This window comes from Scyliorhinus canicula, chromosome 1 (genome assembly GCF_902713615.1).
Source record: "Scyliorhinus canicula chromosome 1, sScyCan1.1, whole genome shotgun sequence".
Lineage (NCBI taxonomy): Eukaryota > Metazoa > Chordata > Chondrichthyes > Carcharhiniformes > Scyliorhinidae > Scyliorhinus > Scyliorhinus canicula.
In genome coordinates, this window is record NC_052146.1 from 58459556 (window position 1) to 58478189 (window position 18634).

Consider the following 18634-nt stretch of genomic DNA (forward strand, 5'->3'; position numbering starts at 1 on the left):
CCTCAGCCTTACACAAGTCTCCTTCTTCCTCTTAACAAGACATTCAACCTCTCTCATCAACCATGGTTCCCTCACTCGACCATCTCTTCCCTGTCTGACAGGGACATACATATCAAAGACACGCAGTACCTGTTCCTTGAACAAGTTCCACATTTCACTTGTGTCCTTCCCTGACAGCCTATGTTCCCAACTTCTGCACTTCAATTCTTGTCTGACAGCATTGTATTTACCCTTCCCCCAATTGTAAACCTTGCCCTGTTGCACGCACCTATCCCTCTCCATTACTAAAGTGAAAGTCACAGAATTGTGGTCACTACCTCCAAAATGCTCCCGCACTAACAAATCTATCACCTGCCCTGGTTCATTACCAAGTACCAAATCCAATATGGCCTCCCCTCTGGTCGGACAATCTACATACTGTGTTAGAAAAGCTTCCTGGACACACTGCACAAACACTACCCCATCCAAACTATTTGATCTAAAGAGTTTCCACTCAATGTTTGGGAAGTTGAAGTCACCCATGACTACTACCCTGTGACTTCTGCACCTTTCCAAAATCTTTTTCCCAATCTGTTCCTCCACAGCTCTGCTACTTTTGGGGGGCCTATAGAAAACTCCCAACAAGGTGACTGCTCCTTTCCTATTTCTGACTTCAACCCATACTACCTCAGTAGGCAGATCCTCCTCGAACTGCCTTTCTGCAGCTGTTATACTATCTCTAATTAACAATGCTGCCACCCCCCCCACCTCTTTTACCATCCTCCCTATATCCAGGGACCTCCAACAACCATTTCTGCCCCTCTTCTATCCAAGTTTCCGCGATGGCCACCACATCGTAGTCCCAAGTACCGATCCATGCCTTAAGTTCACCCACCTTATTCCTGATGCTTCTTGCGTTAAAGTATACACACTTTAACCCATCTCCTTGCCAGCAAGTACTCTCCTTTGTCAGTGTTACCTTCCCCACTGCGTCACTACACGCTTTGGCGTCCTGAATATCAGCTTCCTTAGTTGCTGGACTACAAATCTGGTTCCCATTCCCCTGCCAAATTAGTTTAAACCCTCCCGAAGACTACTAGAAAACCTCCCTCCCAGGATATTGGTGCCCCTCTGGTTCAGATGCAACCCGTCCTGCTTGTGCAGGTCCCACCTTCCCCAGAATGTGCTCCAATTATCCAAATACCTGAAGCCCTCCCTCCTACACCATTCCTGCAGCCACGTGTTCAACTGCACTCTCTCCCTATTCCTAGCCTCGCTATCACGTGGCACCGGCAACAAACCAGAGATGACAACTCTATCTGTCCTGGCCTTTAACTTCCAGCCTAACTGCCTAAACTTGTTTATTACCTCCACACCCCTTTTCCTACCTACGTCGTTGGTACCAATGTGCACCACGACTTCTGGCTGCTCACCCTCCCCCTTCAGGATCCTGAAGACACGATCCGAGACATACCTGGCCCTGGCACCCGGGAGGCAACATACCTTCCGGGAGTCTCGCATGCGACCACAGAATCTCCTATCGATTCCCCTTACCATTGAATCTCCTTTTACTATTGCTTTTCTATTCTCCCCCTTCCCTTCTGAGCCCCAGAGCCAGACTCAGTGCCAGAGACCTGGCCGCTAGGGCCTTCCCCCGGTAGGTCATCCCCCCCTAACAGCATCCAAAGCGGTATACTTGTTTTGAAGGGGAACGGCCACGAGGGATCCCTGCACTGTCTGCCTGTTGGTTTTCTTTCCCGACTGTAACCCAGCTACTCTTGTCCAGTACCTTGGGTGCGGCTACCTCCTTGTAACTCTTCTCGATAACCCCCTCTGCCTCCCGGATGATCCGAAGTTCATCCAGCTCCAGCTCCAGTTCCCTAACACGGTCTCTGAGGAGCTGGACTTGGGTACACTTCCCGCAGGTATAGTCAGCGGGGACACCGGTGGTATCCCTCACCACCTACATCCTACAGGAGGAGCATGCAACTGCCCTAGCCTCCATCCCCTCTTACTTTACAGAATATAGCTGCCCTGTAGACCAACTGGACCTCCGCCCTCCGACTCTGCTTCCAGTCAGTTGCACTCTGTAAACTCCTGGCTCCCTTTCTCGCTCTTTGCGGAAAAGAAATGAAAGGAGTACCTTGCTCCCTCCTCACCTAACTCCCTCAGTCACCAAACTCTCACTGTAGCACTCAAATGCACCAAGTTCAGCACTCCAGTGCAAACATTCATACTGTATGAATCCTAGCTATGTATTTTATTCCTTGGGCCATCATTGCACTTCTATTCAAGTTCCCTCACTCACCTCTGGTACATTTACAATTGTGTTGGTTGCCACTTCTTGACATGTATCCATTTCTGGATTTGCTGTCGATCCACATCTGCTATAAGCCACCCCACCCTCCTCTTTGGTATTCAAAAGGAGTACATCCAAATATCTATATCCCCCACTTTCTTTAGTATTCAAAAGGAACTGATCCCTCCCTCCATCCTGGTCTACTCTTGCAGCGTCCCCAAAATCCACCTCCATTCCCCAGCACTTACTTGTGCAAGCGCAGGAGATACAAAACCTGTCCTTTTGCTCCTCCATCCCCACCATTCAGTCCCACAAACTCCATCCACATTTTCTGTACTTCTTTCAACTTTATATACTGTATCTGATGCAGTCTCCTCTACATTGGCAGAGACTTTATGCAGATTGAGTACACCACTTTGTTGAACACATCTGAAGTGTGAACCTAAGCTTCTGGTCACTTGCCATTTTAGTTCACTGTACCACTCTCACGGACTTCAGCCTGCTTTGTTCTAGTTAAGCTCAACCAAAGATTGAGGATCAGCACTGTATCTATTCTGAACTTTGCAACCTTCGGAACCCATTATTTGAAAGCATATTTGTTTCAAATCATAACTAATGCTCCTATTTTTCGAAAATCATTGTGCTATTGCTATTTATAGTTCCTCTAAACCAATCTATGTTGTTTTACTTAACCCACTGTTACTCCATTTCACCCTGCACCATTATTCCTTTAATCACTCCAGCCCTCTACCCATCCTTTTCTCCTCAAGTTACCACATTTCTGTACTTTTGCTCAACTCTTGCATCTCCAACTTCTTCCAGTTCTGACAAAATATCAAGCACAATTGTTAACCTTTTCTCTCGCTCCAGATAGTGCCTGACCTGAACATGTCTTGCATTTTTTAACTTTTTATTTTAGTTTTCCAACATTTGCAGTATTTTTCTTTTTAAAAAAATCAAAATTTAACCCAAAAATATAATGAACTCCAGTGAAATTTGGTGCCCACTCTGCATTCAAAATGATTTGCATTTTACAGTTGAATGACTACATGTAGCATTTGAATGTTTAGTTGATTGCAATAAAGCAATTGACTGGCGATTTTCACCAATGGACATGATGGGACACTGCTGCATATCAATTTCCAATTCTGAAACCTTTCTTATATTTTATTTCCCCATTTTATCCATTGAGGTTACTAATTGTACAATATGGTTGGATGAAATTTGGAAGCATTGCCAACTTACCCAGGCAGTGTGTTCCTTCAGGTAACAACCTTTGTATTCTATAGTATTTGGATGTTTGAGCTGGCGGAGAAATTTTACTTCTTTGATAATGTCCTGCCATTTCTGAAAATAATCCAGGTTAGGTAAATTATAAAATGGATTTTTATAAACTTCACTGAGAAATATTAAACATATTTACTGTCACTAGTTACTGCACAGCAACATACTACTTCCTTCAAAAATCTCTCACACAATAAAAATGTTTTTCTTAAAAATGCTAAATTAAAATATTCCTTACCTCCGTTATTTGTTTACCACTATAGGACATCTTCTTGACTGCCACCACCTCAGATGTGCGAGCATTTCTGGCCTGAAGGTTAGAGAGACAAAAATACTTACAATTAATGTGTTCTTATCGTAGCCCTGTTAAAAAGTTACACACCCGGAACATGAACACGGTTTCTCTTTCCACGGATGCTACCAGACTTGCTGAGTATTTCTAGCATTTTCTAGAATTCCAGGATCTGCAGTATTTTGCTTTTGTATTAGTATAAAATTGGAGAATTTGAGTGTTCAGATATTGAAGCTATGTTCAGAGTTTGTGGTGTGGATAGGGAACAGAAGCAGCAAATTCTAGCCCTGGAAAGAAGAATTGAGTTTTCCCCCCAGTATTGAACAGGAAAGAAATTGCAATCATCCAACATTTGGCGTCAATGAATCTGACCAATTGATTCACACAAAATAGTGTTCTTTACATCTAGAAATTGTCTCTGACACCTCAAGCACAAGTACACAAAAGATAGCATGTAAACTTTTAAAAAGTGGGGATAGGATAGGAGAAATCATTGCTCATGACTTTATTTAGCAAATGCAAAGTCCCTAAGCCAAGCAGTTTCTTCCGGTCCTGCTGTGTTGAGTGTGGATAGGCCTCCACTGAATCAGTGGATTGGATATTCTTCTGTAATGTGGTGCAGTTTGCTCTCTCTCACAGGCATATAGGGGGTGAGCATTAATGCCCCATCGGTGAAGGTTGGCCAAGCAGAGGCCGTGGCCAGTCCTGAACTTGCTCAGGGTGGACCACTCAGGGCATGTGTGCACGTGCAGTATTCTGTTACTGAGTATGAGCGCGCAAGTGCTGAGGTTCGGGAGCTGGTGGTAGCTGCACCCCATGTTGAGCCAGCTAGTTTGGCATTTAAGTTTTTTCTGGACTTAACCTTGGTTGCAGTCGTTTTTAGAACGTCAGTGTCCTATCTTAGGTCACTCAGAGGTCTGTTGGGAGTTGGGTGGTGCTTGAATTTGTAGCCATTCATTTGGATGTTAAGCTCTTTACTTGCTTTTGCATTGTAAGAAATGAGTTGGACACTTTTTTTGCAGGGTTTGACTCGAGTCAGCTTCAAGTTTTGCGTTCTTCAAGTTTTGACAAGTCCTCGTTTAGGGTCCAGTCCAAAGTGTTAAAGTCGGGGGCTTGAGTTGGGAGGCAGATGTCATTGGCATGACTAATCAGAGTGAAACTAATTGGGAGGCTGTTTTCTGCAGATGCGTAGATGAGCCACAGAAAGGGTGAGGTCATTAGGTCTTGTCAAATGCAATGGAGCAATCAACCATTTGTTCAAGAGGAATCAGTGATTTTTACCAAGTTGATCTCAGTACTGCAGCAGAAGTGAAACTAAATTAAAATGAGCCAGAAAGAAAATTTGGAGAGATGCACAAAGCTAAGTAGAGACAACCCGAGTCATGCATGCACATCTGACATTACAACGGTGTGTAAGCTTAGATGATGGAGCTTGTAGTGTGACTCCCTGGTGTCAGTCATTCTCTCAGCTTACTGCTAGCCTGGAGAAGGTCTGGAAATCTATGGTGGTAGGGGAAGATTTAGGTTTAGTATGACTTTTGTATTCAATGCCCTATTACAAAGTCAAGTAAGTAGTCATTTGTTTTCTTAACTGCCTCAGTCTACCTTCAAAGATTTACGTATGTGAACCCCCCCCCCCCCCCCCCCCCCCCCCCCCTCCCACATCCCAGATCGCTCTACTCTTGCACCACAATGCCACCTGTCCCAACCCCCCTCCCAAATCATTTATTTTTAGTTTAGATTCTTTGGGAGAAACTGTCCATACAGTATTGCTTCACACTTATCCGCATTAAATTGTATCTGGCAGGCGTCTGCGCATTTCACCAGTCTACGGCTTCCTAAAATCCTGCTCAATTTGTTAAGCAGTACGTCATGTACCATCGGCGATTTTACAAATTTGTACTCCCTGCACCCATTCCAGGTAATTTCAGTCGGAAACTAAGTTCTGGTTGTACAGTTCCCTCGTTTTACCGGTCTCTAGGATGCCAGACTGTTTGTTTGACAGTTCAGTACCGGATCAGCAAAAACCTTTTCAAAAGAAGTTCCACCATCTTTAGTGCCTGCCATGAACACAATTGTCCTCGTCCGGTAATTTGCTCTATATTTTTTTTAATTCATTTATGGAATGTGAGCATCACTGGGTAGGCCAGCATTTATTGCACATCCCTAACTGCCCTTGAGAAGGTGGTGATGAGCTTCCTTCTTGAATCGCTGCAGTCCATGTGATGCAGGTACAGCCACAGTGCTGTTAAGGAGACAGTTCCACGATTCTGACCCAGCGGCAGTGAAGGAATAGTGGTATAATTTCAAGTCAGTGTGGTGAGTGGCTTGGAGGGGAACTTCCAGGTGGTGTTCCTATGTGTCTGCTGCCCTTGTCCTTCTAGATGGTAGCTGCAATGGGTTTAGAAGGTGCTGCCTAAAGAGCTTTGGTGAGTTCCAACAGTGCATCTTGTAGATGGTACACACTTTGGATGGTGTGGAGCTTTTTGAGTGTTGCTGGAGCTGCACCCTTTCAGAACAGTGAAGTGTATTGCATCACATTCCAAACATCTGTCTTGCAGATAACAGATAGGCTTTGAGGAGTTAGGTGGTGACCTGGTCTTGCAGCCACAACATTTGTATGGTCAATGATAAACCCTGCCACCCCCACCCCACCCAAAGAATGTTGATAATAGAGAATTCAGCTATGGTAATGCCATTAAATGTCAAGAGGCAATGGTTAAATTCTCTCTTGTTGGAGGAGATGGTCATTGCATGGCATTCGTGTGGCACAACTGTTATACTTTTCAATTGTCAGCTCAATCCTGGATATTGTCCAGGTCTTGCTGCATTTGGAGGTGGACTGCTTCATTATCTGAAGAGTTGCGAATGGTGAACATTCAGCACAAAACATCCCACTGATTAAAAGTGAATAACATTTAAAGAAACAATTCAAATAGTCCAACAATAATAAACTCCCATGGAAAAACAAAACTCAGCAAGACAGACCCATCCATGGCTCACTCAAGAAGTTAAGCTTGGTATTAGATTCATAGAAAAGGCTTACAATTTTGAAATAAAACAGTAGCAAATCCGAGGATTGGGAGTGTTTTAGAAACCAGCGGAGGGCAAGTCAGAAATATCAAAAGATATTATAAGAGTTTTTGTAATTATGTAAGACAGAGAAATAAGGAGTCCAGAAACTGTCCCCTGTTCCTAGATTGCCCAACCAGTGAAAACACCCAGCCTGCATCCAGTCTGTCCAGCCTGTTAGAATTTTATACTTTTCAATCAGATCCTCCCATCCTTCTAAACTTGTGAATACAGGTCCAGCTGAACTAATCTCTTCCCACAGGACAGTCCCACCAACCCCAGTATCAGCCTAGTGAACCTCCGCTGCACTCCCTCAATGGCAAGTATATAATTTCTTAGGTAGGGAGACCAAAATTGTACGCAATATCCCAGGTATAGTCTCACCAAGGTCCTGCATAAATGCAGTAAGACATACATGTCTACTTCTAAACTCAAGTCCTCTTGCAATGAAGGCCAACATACCATTTGCCTTCCTAATTGCTTGCTGCCCCTGTCTCTCCGCTTTCATTGACTGGTATACATGGACATCCAGATTGTTTTGTACAACCACACTTCCCAATGTATCATCATGGTAACATGAGACCACAAAGGAGGTAGTCGAATGTGTTGTTGAAAAGGAGGATCTAAATATGACAACAGTAACTCAGCAGAACAGTAGTAACAGAAATAACTATGAAAACAGGAGCACTAGTAAAACAGGTCTTGCTTACAGGTCATGCTCTTCATAGAATCATAGAATTTGCAGTGCAGAGGGAGGCCATTCAGCCCATCGAGCCTGCACCAGCCCCTGGAAAAAGCACCCTACTTAAACCCAGGCTTCCACTTTATCCCCGTAATCCAACCTAACCTTTTGGACACCAAGGGGCAATTTAGCTTGCCAATCCACCTATCCTGCACATCTTTGGATCATGGGAGGAAACCCACGCAGACACAGGGAGCAAGTGCAAATTCTAGACAGTCACCCCGAGGCCAGAATTGAACCTGGGACCCTGGAGCCGAAAGGCAGCAGTGCTAACCACTGTGCCACTCCCCCTTGCACATTGAAAAACCAGCGAAATCTCGCACATGCTCAATAGACCCCAGAAAAACAATGACTTAGGAGAAAGGCTTATAAGAACACTCTGTACTCAAATTGACACACTAACAATCACCATTTAAATAATACTCTTCCATTCTGTTTTACACACCAAATCCCATCATGGCAGATGGTGAAATTTAAATTTTAAAAAATCTGGAATTGAAAGTCTAATGCTAACCATGATACTATTGTCAATTATTGTAACCATGATACTACTGTTAATTGTTGTAACCATGATACTATTGTCAATTGTTGTAAAAACCCATCTGGTTCAATACTGCCCTTTAGGGAAGGAAATCAGTCTTCTTTACCTGGTCTGGCTGACACGTGACTCCAGATCCACAGCAATGTGGTAAAATACCCTCAAATACATCATTGAACTTTATTCCAACTGCAGGCATGAGTAGAATTCCAGAGGTGAGATGAGAATGACTTCACTCACCATTAAAGCAACATTTTCAGAGAATTCAGTGTAGAAGGAGGCCATTCGGCCCATCGAGTCAACCCCGGCTCTTGGAAAGAGTACCCTACCCAAGGTCAACACCTCCACTCTATCCCCATAACCCAGTAACCCCACCCAACACTAAGGGCAATTTATCATGGCCAATCCACCTAACCTGCACATCTTTGGACTGTGGGAGGAAACCGGAGCACCGGGAGGAAACCCACGCACACACGGGGAGGATGTGCAGACTCCGCACAGAGTGTGACCCAAGCCGGAATCGAACCTGGGACCCTGGAGCTGTGAAGCAATTGTGCTATCCAAAATGCTACCGTGCTGCTCCATTTGACCATGTGTGACACCAAGGAGCCCTTTTATACCCGATGTAACTGGCTATCGTGAGAAATTCACTGGCCAGACCAGTATAGCTGTGCAGAAAAGGAAGATGTTTGTGGTACCATTTAAGGCTCTTTCCTCTATCACTCAGCCCAAAAATGTATTCTGTGTATGTTATAATCTGCCTGCTTACCACTGGCTGGGGACTAATGGCAATCCCACAATCCTTAGGGAGTATGAGCTTCCCCAAGAAGTGGGGGGGGGGGGGGGGGGGGGGGGGGGGGGGGGGGGGGGGCACGGAGCGGAGAAATCATTAGCAGATTCCCTGCATAAATAGAGGTGGCCAGTTTGGAACTAGCTAGGGGGGGAGTGAGCAGCAAGAGAGTTGCTGCTGCTGTTGTACATAAAAATATATATAATATGTGTATATATATATATATATGTATGTATATATATATGTGAATAAATGTTATTTCTTTCTATCCTTCAACTCGTGCTGGATTCTTTGTGGCCATCACAAAACTGGCGACGAGGGTTAAAGTGAATAGCTGTCTACGCTGCGGAAGCTACCTCCCTGGATTTTTGTTGGATACAAGGTGGTAGTTTTTTTTCTGTTACATCATGCCTCGGTATGGACGTTTGGGTGTTTTTGATGCTGCGCTGGAAAGTTGGAACCAGTACGTACAACAGATGCGTTACTATTTCCGGGCAAACAACATCACCGAAAATGAGCGTCAGGTGGTCATTTTGCTCACCGCCTGCGGCCCGCATAAGTTTGGGGTGATTAGGAGCCTTACCTACCCAGCTGCGCTGGACACCAAGACATTTGATGAACTTGTGAACTTGGTGGGGCAACATTTTAACCCAACCCCATCCACGATAGTCCAGTGTTACCGGTTTAATACTGCTGAGAGGACCCCAGGAGAATCCCCTTGCAGAGTTTCTATCCAGGCTACGCAGGATTGTGGAGTACTGTGACTATGATGAGACCTTGTCAGAAATGTTACGTGACCGTTTAGTTGTGGTTTGCAGTATTAGCAATGCGGCCAAACAGAGAAAGTTGTTAGCTGAGCCAACATTGACTTTTCAACAGGCCATCCAAATAGTATTGTCCCGAGAGAGTGCAGGATGGGGAGTGCAGGAGCTACAGGGAGTGGAGGTGCACGCCTTGGGGGCACAGCCCTTTCCGTCCAAAAGTGTCTCCCCGCACCCCTGCGGTAACTTGGGTGCGGCGGCATCTGGATCGACGCCAGTGGCCGTCGGACGTTCCTCCCCAAAGAGAGCCTTCTCCAGAACCAATGGATGAGGAGCCATGTCAGTGTCGGACTTGTGGGCACTGATCCCGTCGTGGACGATGGTCCTGCGGGCGCCAGAGACGCCGTCATTACAACAGAAATTGGGGCCAGCCCAGGGGCCGTACCTTCTATTTGGATGAACCTGCCGCGACTAAGGTGACAGTACGGGTCAATGGTCACCCGCTTGAGAAGGAGTTGGACACTGGCGCAGCTGTCTCCACGATCGCCCAGAGGACATTCGACCGCATCGAGCAGGGTATACATATCCTTACATTAACCGACACACAGGCCAGGTTGGCCACCTGCACAGGGGAACCATTGGACATTCCAGGAACTACGATGACCCCTGTTGTCCATGCACGGCAGGAGGGGCATTTCTCACTTATCATGGTGCGCGGCCATGGGCCCAGCCTGTTGGGTCGGGACTGGTTGCACCATTTGCGTCTGCAGTGGCAGCACATCTTCCAAATACGTTCTAGAGGGTTGACAGAGGTCCTAGGACGGTACCCAGATGCATTCCAGCCCGGTTTGGGGGGGGAAAAAGGGGCAGTAGCCCATATCCAAGTCAAACCAGGAGCCACGCCGCACTATTTCCGGGCGCGCCCGGTGCCTTACGCCTTGCTTGAGAAGGTAAAAGGGGAGCTCACTTGTTTGGAGTCCTTGGGTATTATCAGGCCTGTCCATTTCGCTGACTGGGCAGCACCAATTGTACCTGTAATAACGCCAGATGCCACAGTTTGCTTGTGCGGAGACTATAAACTTAGTGAATACGGCTTGACCAATATCCAATGCCTCGCATAGAGGATCTCTGCGCGAAGCTTGCAGGTGGACTCTCGTTCACGAAATTAGTTATGAATCACGCCTACCTACAATTGGAGCTGGACTCTGCCTCCCTGCCATCTGTAACTATCAATACACACCGGGGCCTGCATGAATATACACAATTGCCCTTTGGGGTATCCATTGCCTGTGCTATTTTTCAACGCCTCATGGAGGGCATCTTGAGAGGTTTACTGAGTGTCGCTGTCTACTTAGACGACATTTTGATTACATGGACGTCGCAGTAGAAACCGCTAAGGTTTGCACCCCGTCGCAGAGAAGGTGCGTGCATTTCAACAGGCCCCCGCCCCGACTGACATTTCGCACCATCGTTCTTTTCTTGGCCTCGTAAACTATTACGCGAAGTTCCACCCCTATCTCGCAACTACGCTGGTCCCGTTGCACCTTCTGCTAAAGAATCACCACACCTGGGTTTGGGGTCAGCCGCAAGAAACCGCTTTCCGGTGGGTAAAACAACAATTGTCGTCGTCTGGGTTATTAACCCACTATGATCCTGGAAAGCCTTTGCTCATCACATGTGATGCATCCCCCTATGGTATTGGGGCCGTCCTGTCCCACAAGATCGGCCAAGCGGCCGATAGCTTTCGCCTCCCGCACACTGACTGCAGCGGAAAACAAGTATGCGCAGATCGAGGAGGGGGGCCTGGCTGTGGTCTTTGCAGTGAAACGCTTCCACCAGTATGTGCATGGTTGCCACTTCACTATCGTGACTGATCATAAGCCTCTGCTGGGACTTTTCCGAGAGGATAAGCCAATACCGCCCATTGCTTCTGCACGGATCCAGCGCTGGGCTTTGTTGCTCGCTGCCTATAAGTATTCTCTGGAGCACAAACCAGGAACCCAGATAGCGAATGCCGACGCACTGAGCCGATTGCCTTTATCGACCGGCCCCATGTCGACCCCCACGACCGGTGAGGTGGTTGCAACCTTAAATTTTATGGATTCCTTGCCTGTCACGGCATCACAGATCTGTGAGTGGACCCAGACGGAGCCAGTCCTGTCAAAGGTTCGGCATATAGTCCTGTATGGTGGGCAGCAGACAGCTCCCAGGCGAGTTGGGGGCATTTTCCTCCAAGCTGTCAGAATTTAGCATGGAAGACTGTATCCTCTTGTGGGGGATGCATGCGATTGTCCCGGAAAAAGGACAGGAGCTGATGCTAAGGGACTTGCACAATGGGCATCCGGGAGTGAAAATGTTGGCCCGGTGTTATGTCTGGTGTCCAGGCTTCAACACCGACATTGAGAGGTGGCTCAAAACTGCTCCGTTTGCCAGGAGCATCAGAAGCTTCCGCCGGCCACGCCCCTACATAACTGGGAAAGGCCAGAGCAGCCATGGGTGCACTTGCATGTGGATTTCGCCGGCCCTTTTCAAGGATCCATGTTCCTCCTATTAATCAATACCCAGTCTAAATGTTTAGAGGTGCATAAGATGGTAGGCACACCGCCTTGCACAACATTCGAGAAAATGCGTTTGTTTTTCAGTACGCATGGCCTCCCCAAGGTGCTGGCCACGGACAACGGCACTCCGTTCACAAGTGAGGAGTTTGCAAGGTTCATGAAGATGAACAGCATACGCCATATCCACAGCGCTCCATACCACCCGGCTTCCAATGGGTTGGCGGAGCGCGCAGTGCAGACATTCAAAAGGGGCCTAAAGAAGCAGTCTTCCGGGTCTATGGACACGAGACTGGCTCATTTTTGTTTTCATACAGGACCACTCCATATGCAGTGACTGGGGTAGCTCCTGCGGAACTCTTAATGGGCCGGACACTTCGCACCTACCTTAGCATGGTTTTCCCGGCCACTGGCGCAAAAGTATGCTGCACCCAAGAACGGCAGGGACATGGTTTTTCTCAGCATCAGCCGATTCGGCAGTTTGGGCCCGGTGACCCCGTGTTCGTTCGAAATTTTGCTGGTGGTGCCCAGTGGGTCCCTAGTGTTATCCTTCGCCGAATGGGCCCTATCACGTACCAGGTGCAAGCCCAGGGTCATCTCCAGCGCAAGCATGTAGACCACGTTCGGGCCAGAAGATCATTTCTTCCAAAGATGCCCCGCCCTAGGAGCTCATTTCTACAACCAAAGACCAGACACAGTGGAGAGTATTCCTCACAACCTTCCTCTGGTGCTGCACTAAAGCCTGCGCAGGTCGTTGCAGAACCGTGTGGAGATAGAGACACCGAGATGAAGGAGACAGCGGACTCAGACTCCGAGATGGAGACACAGGACGCCTCAGAGGGGGAGTCCTCGGGCCCATGGGCCGTGGATGTACAACTGTTACGCCGTTCATCAGTGAAGCGCCGTTCTCTATCTCGTTACACGCTGCCCGATCCAGCGCCTTGTGCAAATGGTGTCCGGCCTGCGGCAAAACGAGTCTGACACCCTCCTTCGCCAGGTTCTTCGGTGGATTCCTTGGACTTTGAGGGGGGGAATGTTATAACCTGTCTGCTTACCACTGGCTGGGGACAATTGCAATCCCACAATCCTTGGGGAGTATGAATTTCCCCAATGAGGGGGCGGGGAGGCGGAGAAATCATTAGCAGATTCCCTGCATAAATAGAGCTGGCCAGTTTGGAATCAGCTAGAGAGGAGTGAGCAGCAAGAGAGTTACACATGTATGTTATTGTAAATAAATGTTATTTCTTTCTATCCTTCAACTTGTGCTGGATTCTTTATGGCTCTCACAAAACTGTAGACGAAATCACTGATTCCTTGGGATTAGCGATTGTCTTTTGATAGTTTTACTGCATGTCTCAATCCCAGTTTAGTTCATAGTATATTCAAAATTAACCTTTTCTCTACACTATTTACTATCTTGCATAGCTCCACAAGATCACCTCAAAGCTCTCCTTTCACTGAAAAACACAATCTTTCCAGTCTTTCTTCGAGAGAAGTTTGTCATCAATATCTCATGAATCCATGCAACAAGAACAGGACAATACCAAAGATGTGCAGGTCAGGTGGATTGGCCATGATAAATTGCCGGCCTTAGTGTCCAAAATTGCCCTTAGTGTCCAAAATTGCCCTTGGTGTCGGGTGGGGTTACTGGGTTATGGGGATAGGGTGGAGATGTTAACCTTGGGTATGGTGCTCTTTCCAGGAGCCTGTGCAGACTCGATGGGCCGAATGGCCTACTTCTGCACTGTAAATTCTATGTAAAACAAAAAATTGCAAAGTCTGAGCACCATTTTCTCCAAGTTATATACACAGTAACTTCATTGCAGTTTTAATGTATGCCTACTTGTGTCAGTAAAGATTATTATTTTTAAAAATGCTTTGGCTTTATAATGCAAAACTCTATCGATGTGGTTGATTGCCACTCTGCATTGCTTGGACATTGCACACCCTACGCTGTCCCCCAAGTTATTTCATTGCCATTCATAGCGATATCTAGGTTAATGATTTTTATTCTTTTCCACATTTAGAAAGTTGCATTTACATATCTACAGTTACATATCTACAGTAAATTTAATCTTTGTTTCAGCATTATTTAGCTTCTTTAGATTCAGATTTGCCAATTTTGTAAAATTTAGCTTGCCTCCATTAATTCCACATTCCCGCCTCGAATGTGGAGGCATATAAAGTGACATTCGCATCGGATGTCAAAAATCCAAGTAACTGATGAAGATTAGAAACAGTGATGCTCCTAACCCAAAGCCCTGCAATCAGTAGCTGGATACTTTGCTCCAGGAATGACGTCACGCACCAATAGGGATTTTGTCTATTAAAACAACCTTTATTACTAACACAGTATTAATAGCTTTAACCTTATAAATACAAAAAGCTTTAATTACCAGTTCAACAATGCTTATTGATACAATGACACAAATGTCCCTTAATTGCTAACTTTCTTTCCACTCAAATAAACACCCATCACGAGCCGAAATCCACTTTTAAATAGTTAGACTCAGGGATAGTTGCTGGAAGATGTCTTGGATAAACCACTTTGAAAAAGTGACATCCTTCAGAATCCAGCTGCAGATTTTTGCCCGTCTCAACTTATTGTTTAAACTGCCTATCTTGTTCACAGGCAAATCTTTCACTCAACTTCTTCAGACCAGCTGATTCTGGTATGCCCCCAGTCAAATCTTTAACTGAACTGTTTGAAAATAAACCGCTAGTCTGTCTACATATAGATCTTTAACAGAACTGTATTGAGAACAGCTGCTCGTCTTCTGTTCACATCCCAATCTAAAACTAAACTGAAACCTCCATCTGACTGCTTCAGCCCCTAGCTCCTCCCATTAATTACATCATCTCACTAAACTGAACACAATATCTCGAATTGTCTACTCCCCAGGGAATCCTATAAACCAAAGCCCATGAACCTAAACTTTCAGAATGCTTTAATTACACTTCTTGTAGCCACAAAGCCTTATTGCCTTGCAAACCAGGATTTTGAAAAACACTACTGCAGCTATACATTACACACATTAACCCAGGCCTTTAATCTTTACTGCACCAAAAACATATTATAATAATAATCTTTATTAGTGTCACAAGTAGGCTTTACATTAACACAGCAATGAAGTCACTGTGAAAATCCCCTACAATACATCTGAAATTCCCACGTTAATCACATTAAAAAAGCTAGCCAAGTGAAATTTGGTCCTATAAAAATAGAGTCTGGGAATTAATCATGTAAAAAGAGATTCGGATGAATTGAGCAAGTATTTTGCACTGGTCTTCACTATAGAGGATCAAGTAACATCCCAGAAATGGCTGTAATCAGATAATGGAAGGGATTAAGGAATTCAAATATTACAACACGCAAATGGTACTGAGCAAACTGTTGGAGCTGTGGGCTGACAAGTCCACTGTTCTGGATGAACTTTATTCTCGGGTCTTAAAAGAAGTGACTAGTGAGATAATGCATTAGTTTCAATTTTCTGAAATACCATATATTCGGAGGACGGTTCCATTAGACTAGAAAATGGCAAATGTAACTCCTTTATTCAAAAAGAAGGGAGACAGAAAGCTGGAAACTACAGGGCAGTTAGCTTAATTAACATCTGTCAGAGGGAAAATGTTAAAAGATACTGTCAAAGAAGTTCGAGCAGTGCACCTAGATAAATTCAAGGTTATCAGGCATGAAACAGCATGGTTGGAGAGAGGGAAATCATGTTTAACCAATTTATTGGTAAAATTGAAGTAATAACATATACTGTGGATAAAAGAAAAATGCGGTGCATGTACTGTACTTAGATTTCCAGATGATATAGGATAACGTGCCATGTCAAAAGATTATTGCAGAGAATAAACGTTGGTAAGGTAGGGGTAATATATTGGCATGGATTGAAGATTGGCCAGCTGACAGGAATCAGAGATTGGGCAGAAGTGGGGCAAGAGTCATACGGGTTCAAAACATTAACTCTTTCTCTCTCTATAATGTTGCGAGACCTACTGAGCTTTTCGAGTAATTTGTTTTTATTTGGGTCATTTTCTGGTTGACAAGATGAAACAAATGGTGTGCCATAGGAATCAGTACAGGGGCCTCAATATTTTACAACTTACGTGAATGACTTAGATGAAGGGACAGATGACACAGAAGACACAAGGAGGCTACAAATATATATATAGACAGGTTAAATGAGTGGGCAAAGATCTGGTAAATGGAGTATAATGAGGGGAAATGTTGAATGGTCTTTTTTGGCAGGAAGAATAAAAAACCATATTACCCAAATAGTGAGAGATTGCAGAGCTCAGATGTAGACGGATCTGGGTGTCCTAGTGCATATGTCACAAAAAATCAGATCGCAGGTACAGCAAGTAATTAGGAAAGCTCACAATGTTATTGTTTATTGTAAGGCGGACGGATTAAAAAAGTAGGGAAGTTATGCTCCACTTATACAGGGCATTGGCAAGTCTACATCTGGAGTATTGTAATCGGGCACGCATGCGCAATGCGCCCGCTTTTTTTTTTTAACGGTCGCAGCTTTTTGTTTTACAAGTTTGGGGAGATTTTATTCATTTATTTTATTGATTTTATTTTTCATTTATTTTATTCATTTTTTTTTAACAAGTTCGTGGGGGGTTTATTGGATATAAATTTACCAAAAAAAATGCAGAACCTTGGACAGATGGGGACTCCATACTTTCCGACACTGGAAGGCTTCACTTTCATTCAACAGGTTCCACTGGAAGAGTGTACGAGCGCCAAAGGGACCCAAAACCATTTCCTCCATTTTTGTCAGCAGCAAACAAGGCAAGAGAAAATGGTGGTGTTGCCATCTCAGGTGGCCACCTGCAAAGGACCATGGGAATTATGGCCAACCCAGGACTCAGACAGACTCAGAGCTTGTGTGTGTATTTGTAACTCAGTTAACCAGACCCAATCGAAACTCCCGTTCGTTTGCATTCTAATGGCCCAGAACAAAAGGACTGTACTCAGGTAACCGATATAGACACATTGGCGCCACTCCCTTTGCTCAGGGAGCCCAAACCGCAAGGCCAATGACCGCTAAGGACAAACCCAGCCATCAAGGCACCCGCCCCTTTATTGGCCAAAATCAAAGGCAGTGATCGAAGCCTGTCCAATTATTGGGTTCAAGTAAAGGACCGCCCCAAAGAGCGCGAAATCCCAGAGGGATAAAAGAGCGACAGTCATGTGTTTGGTCTCTCTTGGCCCCGGCCTACGCCTAATACCAAGTGTATTACGACCAGAAGACAAGTTCAAGACCAACGATCGCTACCAGACGGATCAGCCCAGCAGAAACGAAGCCACTTCTTCTATCCAGCCACGCAAGATCCGAACAAAGCCCTTATTCAATTGCGAAGAGCCAGTTGGCCTGAAGTTAAGTATAGGTTATTGTAGTTGTTAGGTGTAGTTTAACTTGTAGTGTTTTATGTTGCATGTCGAAGTAATCTTTGTGTACAAATAGACTATCTTTGAACTGACTAACTGGTTGTTCAATCACTATCCGGTAAAGCCTTGTGGTGGTATCATTTGGTACCTGGAGACTCTGTAAAGCAATATTATTAATAACTGCCATATCTAGTTAATTTGATGACATTATTGGTGGCGATTGGTGGGATAGTATTCCACTCATTAAAAAGAGCAACATTATTGGTGACTCACGTGCCGATTGGCAACTGTGGGTCGCGAAGGCCGGCCGAGGCGGGTCGCGAAGGCCGGCCGAGGCGGGTCGCGAAGGCCGGCCGAGGCGGGTCGCGAAGGCCGGCCGAGGCGGGTCGCGAAGGCCGGCCGAGGCGGGTCGCGAAGGCCGGCCGAGGCGGGTCGCGAAGGCCGGCCGAGGCGGGTCGCGAAGGCCGGCCGAGGCGGGTCGCGAAGGCCGGCCGAGGCGGGTCGCGAAGGCCGGCCGAGGCGGGTCGCGAAGGCCGGTCGAGGCGGGTCGCGAAGGTCGGCCGAGGCGGGTCGCGAAGGTCGGCCGAGGCGGGTCGCGAAGGTCGGCCGAGGCGGGTCGCGAAGGTCGGCCGAGGCGGGTCGCGAAGGTCGGCCGAGGCGGGTCGCGAAGGCCAGCCGGTTGGTAAAAATGGGTCCCCAAAAAAAGTTTGAAGAACACTGCTTTGGACACAAAATCACGGAGGTCAGATTCCTCCATTTTGTAGCTGCTGGCAAGCAAAGGTCCTGACAGAGCTGAAGATGAATCGTTTTGTAATATGGAAGTACGGTCCACAGATAAAAACAGGCCAGGGCTTCACAACTGAATCTGCTGCATAGCGCTGATCAGGAGAGTCCACAGCAGCACAAAGCAGTGCT

The 18634-nt window shown here is 46.0% G+C and overlaps 1 protein-coding gene across 5 annotated transcripts in view; it reads right to left on the reverse strand.

Annotated features, from left to right (window-relative positions):
• Positions 1–18634, reverse strand: part of taok3a (TAO kinase 3a) — a 193133-nt gene that overhangs the window by 124229 nt on the left and 50270 nt on the right. For all 5 annotated transcript variants that reach the window (XM_038791257.1, XM_038791239.1, XM_038791219.1 and 2 more), the window contains 2 exons: positions 3801–3872; positions 3524–3625 (listed from right to left, as the gene is read on the reverse strand). In XM_038791257.1, the coding sequence (XP_038647185.1) occupies positions 3524–3625; positions 3801–3872 (174 nt within the window). The remainder of the gene's footprint in view (positions 1–3523; positions 3626–3800; positions 3873–18634) is intronic.